Source organism: Apodemus sylvaticus, chromosome 21 (genome assembly GCF_947179515.1).
Source record: "Apodemus sylvaticus chromosome 21, mApoSyl1.1, whole genome shotgun sequence".
NCBI classification, from domain to species: domain Eukaryota; kingdom Metazoa; phylum Chordata; class Mammalia; order Rodentia; family Muridae; genus Apodemus; species Apodemus sylvaticus.
Window position 1 is genome coordinate 4,551,045 of NC_067492.1, and position 6,000 is coordinate 4,557,044.

Here is a 6,000-nt window from a genome sequence, read left to right on the forward strand (position 1 = left end):
CTCTTGACTTCCACCCTGACTGGCATCCCCGCACAGCCAACGCTCACCTTGTGCTGCTTCCACGTTGCCCCCAGCTGCTTCACCTCGTGCTTGCCATGCCTTCCTTCTTCCAGGCACATGTAGCACACCGGGCTCCGACAGCTCACGCAGTACATGCTGTAGTTCTCCATCTCGTGCTCCGGGCATGTGGGGAACTTTCGCGGCGCGCTGGCCCCGGCACCCCCTGGGCTCCTGCATCCTCCTGCGCTGGAGGCGGTAGAAGTGCCGGCTGGAGCAGAGGTAGCCTCTGGGGGTGCGGGCGGCGGCGGCGGCTGAACTAGTCGATGCTTAGCGAAGGGGCCCCGGGACGGGTGGCACTTGAGTTGGCAGGTGGCGCAATAGAGCACGTCGCATTGCTCGCAGAGAGTGGCTGCCGGCTCCGGTGGGGTGCGGTCGCACAGCTGGCAGATGGCCACCGCCGGGGCTGCAGACGCCCCCGCAGCAACCCCACGGCCCTGCTGGTACCGTTGCACAATGCCCTCCAGTAGCCGGTTACGCTGGAAGCCTCGCAGGCCGCGGTGATCCAGGGATGCGCTGCGGTGGCACTGCGGGCAGGTGATGGAGCTGGAGGACGAGCAGAGCGAGGAGCAGGCGGCGCCTCGGGCTGCGGCGGCCGAAGAGCCCGGGGGCGCAGGCACCATGGGCAGCACGCGAACTCCATTGGGGGACTTGAGGCTGGGAGTGTAGGAGCCGTAGCCGCTGTCAGTCTCGCTGTACAAGCTCAGCTTGTCCGCGTGGTCTCCGCCACCGGGCGCCCCGCCGCCCAGGCCTCCGGCTGTGCTAGCTCCCGCGCCTCCGCCGGTCGCGCCGGCAGCTGCGTCCTGATCCGGAGGGGGCGCGGCGGCGGCGGCACCCCGCGAAAGAAGGAGCGGCGGGGGCAAGTGCTGCTCGCCGTCCGGTGTCTGAACCGCTATGGTGCGGGCGCACGGCAAGCAGACATTGTGAGAGCAGGGCAGGATGATGGGTTCCCGGAACAGGGATCCGCACACTGGGCACTTCAGCTCCTCCTCCATCGCCGCGCCCGCGGCCGGAGCCGCTCGGGACCAGCCTAGAATGGTCAAGGCTCCGAAGGCAAGCGCAGCTGGGCGGGCGATGTCAGCGCTCTTGATCAGAAGGCGGGGGTATTACACGGCCATGCTGTCTTCACCCGAGGGTGGCACGCCCCCTCTCTGTCCTCAGGCCACCGCCCTAAGACGCTTGGCCGCCAGAGAAAGGAGGGGTCCTCACCTCCTGAGGGCGAGGCTTCCTCACCAGAGGCGGCTGTCTGAAGGTGGCAGGCAGCCCTAGCGGTGGCTTCCGAGGTTGTTCAGGTGGTGAATAGGCAGCAGCAGCAGCGCCGTCCGGGGAACCTCGTGCCTCCACTCCACGAAGGACCAGTGACACGCTGCTGTGAGCCAGAAAGGCTACTGAGCCCGACTCCGCAGCGCCGCTGCCCAGAGTCTTCCTTCTGCACGCGCCCCGCCCCTACCCAGCTCTGGGCCAGTGCCCGAGCGGCGGGGCCAGGGCTGGTTCAGCACCACCAGACGGCGGACAGCGCCCGCGAGCGGATGGGCAGGGAGCCCGCGCTGTCCCCCGCCCCGGTGCGCACCCCCCGCCAGGCTGCTGTGCCGCCGCGGCCACCTCGGCATCCCCCGGCCCGGAAACCTTCGCCGTCCCGCTGCTCGGGCCGCTGCTCTCGAAGCTGCCTCCTCGCAGGCCGGTATCGAGCAGCCTCGCCGGCTCCGGATCCTGCGGCGCCCCTGACCTTGGCCGCGCCACGCCGCAGCGGCGGGTGGGGGGCGAGCACCCGCTGGCTCGGGAATCCCCTCCCGGCCCCGCCGCCTCCCGCGCCCGCCCGCCCGCCGCGCCGCGCAGCGCCGCGCGCCCAGGAGTTGTAATTTCCAGAGCGAGAGTAACGGGGCGGGGGGCGGGGAGGCAGGCGTCAGCTCAGCGAATGAGGGCTCGCCTCTCGCGGCTGGCAGTCAGGGGCGGGTCGGAGGGCTTCGCGGGGAGGATCATTGTAGAGAGCTGCTGCGATTCGGATGGAGACTGCACGGTGAATTAGCACGGCGCCCCGCCCCGCTTGCCAGAGCATCCGCTCCCGTCCTGCCCACTCCCCGCCACCATGAAAGCGTAAACAGCGGTCTCTAAAAGGCCAGTCGCTTGGAAAAGGCCTCGCAGCACAGCGCGACAGTCGGTTCCTAAATCTATTTCCCCGCAGAAAGCTTTCAAGGCACAAAATGTCGGACAGCCTCTCGCCAAAGGGCGAGGTATGATTTACTAATGGTTCCACAAGCCTTTTTTGTCTCCTCGGTTCTACTGGGGCTGGTCGTGGACGATGAGACCCGGAGCGGCGGCGACTTGGCGAGGACACCGTGAAGGTTGCCAAATACAACCTCCCCAGGCTGCTCGCAAGTGGGAGAAGCTGCGAGCAGGTGTTTGCTTTATGAATGGGAGCTTCCTGCTACGTCGCCGCCCGCCCGCGCTCCTGGCTGCCTGGCTTTTCCCGCCGTCTGCCCGGCTGTTCCGCGCCGGGTAGTGCCGGCTGCCCTGAGAAGAGAAAGGCCGCTGGGCATGGAGCTAAGGGCGGGCCGGGGAAGGGAAGAGCGCGCTACGGAGGGAAGCGCGCATGGAGCGAAATGCGCGCCACGCGGCCTTTTCTTCCTGTACTATTCACGCTGGCTTGGAACAGACAAGGAAACTGTCGATTTAAAAAGGATGTGTCAGCCAGCCTGCTGGCTCTTGCTTGTAATTCTAGCACTTGGGAAGCCGAGGCAGAAGGATTGCTATGAGTTCGAGGCCAGCTTGGGGCACATAGTGATTTCCAAGCTAGTCTGGACTAGCTTGTAAGACTCTGCCGGACGAAAACAAACAAAAACAGCGACCGTGGCGCAGACTCGGTAAATGCTGTGGACGACTTTCTAAGCATCTTGGTTCAGCCGCGTGGCTTACAGAAGCCTGGCTCCGTGTTTAAGGGTAGGCTCCTGCGAAACCACAGACACCAAATGAGCCCTGCTTCAAGAAGCAGTGCTGTGCCCAGGGGGGAGATGGAGGCAGCACTGTCCCAATCCACTCTCTGTAGATTTTTTAGATCTGTAGGTGCCTTAGTCACCTGGTCCTGCCCGCAATACATTGAAAAAAGTCTTCAGAAAGTCGCTATTGAACCCAAGGTCTAGGAGAGTCACAGCACAGGTTACTGAAAGCTCTTCGAGCTAGACCCAGGCTCTGCCAAGTGGCGGTCAGGCTTCCTGCTGTTCACTCAGCCTGTGAGTCTCTGTTCCAGCCAGTTCTGGTGTTTCTCACACACAGCTGTAGTCACTGCTGATTGTCACTGTTGTCTATTAAAAGTCCTGTGTGCTGCAGCAATTCCACATGTATACACAGAGTGTCATGTGTATACACAGAGTGTCATATGTATACACACAGTGTCATATGTATACACAGAGTGTCATGTGTATACACACAGAGTGCACTTTAGAAGCCAGTGAGCAGAGAGCCCTTGCTGAGTTTGAGCCTTAGAATCCAGGGAAAGGTGGGCAGAGGGATCCAGCTCCACAAAGTTGTCTTCTTACTCCACAAAAGCACTTACACACATATACACACACATGCACACACACATAGAGTGACATACATGCACACACATACAAACATGCATACACATACACACATACACACATATGCACACATACACACATGTGCACACTCGTGCATGTGCGCACATATACACACACACACAGAGTTAAAAACATTTGCTGCTTTTGCAGGGGATGCTGGTTCAGTTCCTAACACCCAGGTTGAAGTGCTCACAACTGCCTAGAACTCAGAGCTGAACCTCTAGTCTCTTCATCCGCTTACCCATACCCATAATATCTTTTAAGTGATTGATCCCACTTTATTTGTTTGTTTTCTGTTTTTGTTTTTCTTTTTTTCTGAGACAGGGTTTCTCTGTGTAGCCCTGGCTGTCCTAGAACTCACACTATAGACCAGGCTGGCCTCAAACTCAGAAATCCACCTGCCTCTGCCTCCCAAGTGCTGGGATTAAAGACGAGTGCCACCACTGCCTGGCTGATCCTACTTTAAAAATTGCTTTCAGCTCAAGGTTAGAGGCTCACACCTGTAATCCCAGGAAGCAAGAGGCTTACGGTGTAGGGTTGCTGTGATTTTTAAGTCAGTCTGGTCCACACAATGAATTCCAATCTATCTCAAATACCACCACCACCAACAACAATAATTACTTTCACAAAGAAATTCCACCCAGTATTAATATTATAATCCATTTCCCAAAAAATATTTTATTTTTAATGTATATGAGTGATTTGCCTGCATGTCTACAAGTGTGTCGTATGTATGCACTGCCCATGGGGACCAGAAAAGGGTATCGGAGGTCCTGGAACTGAAGCTAGAATTGGTTGTGAACCACTTTGTGGGAGCTGGGAACTGATTGCATTTTCTGTAAAGGCAGCCAGTGCTCTTAGCCACTGAGCAACCTCTCCAGCTCTGGCTAGCCTGCAACTCACGCTGTAGACCAGGCTAGGTCCTCAAACTCAGAGATCTGCCTACCTCTGCCTCCTGAGTGCTGAGATTAAAGGCCTGAACCGCCACCACCTGTCTTTCTAGTGTGTTTTTAAAGTCTGGGCTTTGTAGCAGTGGATGCAAGTAACAATACTCACATGGGTAATTCTCAACAGTAACAATACTCACATGGGTAAGTCTCAACAGTAACAATACTCACATGGGTAATTCTCAACAGTAACAATACTCACATGGGTAATTCTCAACAGTAACAATACTCACATGGGTAAGTCTCAACAGTAACAATACTCACATGGGTAATTCTCAACAGTAACAATACTCACATGGGTAATTCTCAACAGTAACAATACTCACATGGGTAATTCTCAACAGTAACAATACTCACATGGGTAAGTCTCAACAGTAACAATACTCACATGGGTAATTCTCAACAGTAACAATACTCACATGGGTAATTCTCAACAGTAACAATAATCACATGGGTAATTCTCAACAGTAACAATACTCACATGGGTAATTCTCAACAGTAACAATACTCACATGGGTAAGTCTCAACAGTAACAATACTCACATGGGTAATTTTCAGCAGTAACAATACTCACATGGGTAAGTCTCAACAGTAACAATACTCACATGGGTAATTCTCAACAGTAACAATACTCACATGGGTAATTCTCAACAGTAACAATATTCACATGGGTAATTCTCAACAGTGTGGAACCATATTCTCAGATGGAACGCTATCTCCTCCTTACAACATGGGGGAGCAGACACCCCCATCCTTCCAAAGTGTTCAGATATGCGTAGTTTTACATATTGATGTTGACAAAGGAAATATTCAACAAATGACCCACACTTATTTCCCCACCTTTATCTGGGCCATTTCTTGGTGAATGGTTGTGCAAATCACATTAGTAATTAACACTTCACAACCCATAGTCACCACAGCAGAGGAAAGTAGACTCTGATCACTTCAGATAACATGGTTTTCACTCTCAAGTGTCCCACTAACCCTCAAGAGACAGGCTCCTGTTACCTCCTTTATAAAAATAGCACAGATAACTTAAATAATGTACCCTAGCCAACACAGCAGAGATAAAATGCTCCTACTGTGTTGCGTTCAGAACTTTTTCAGATTCAAGTTGCAGTTGAATGGAATTTAAGTCTTCCTCCGTAGAAACTGATGTTGTGGTCTCAACTATAAATTCTAAATTCTAAAACAAAATTTAAGTGAAAATGTATGGTTTCACTCTTTGGAGTTTCAGTTTTACAGTTATTGTTTGGTTTTGTTGCAGAGTGGGGGGATTCAGGGGAATCAGGGACCTCTCTATCCCAGCAATCAGTGCCTTATAGTGGCTTGTCTAAGCTCTTCACAGGTGCCTGTCTGTGCCTTGGAAGCCACAACAGCTCCTCTGTAGCAGACCTACACCATCACTGGGTACACAGAGA

At 54.6% G+C, this 6,000-nt stretch overlaps 1 protein-coding gene across 7 annotated transcripts in view; it reads right to left on the bottom strand.

The window, feature by feature from the left end:
- The window catches only part of Trim67 (tripartite motif containing 67), a 40,782-nt gene extending 39,730 nt beyond the window's left edge, over positions 1–1,052 (bottom strand). For 4 of the 7 annotated variants that reach the window (XM_052167064.1, XM_052167063.1, XM_052167062.1 and 1 more), the window contains exons 1-3: positions 925–1,052; positions 310–819; positions 48–231 (exon numbers count right to left, since the gene is read on the bottom strand). In XM_052167064.1, coding sequence (XP_052023024.1) covers positions 48–231; positions 310–819; positions 925–1,052 — 822 coding nt within the window. Of the gene's footprint in view, positions 1–47 lie in introns of all 7 variants that reach the window. The other 3 variants (XM_052167057.1, XM_052167058.1, XM_052167059.1) reach the window with 2 other exon arrangements.
- Between the last annotated feature and the right edge of the window lie 4,948 nt (positions 1,053–6,000).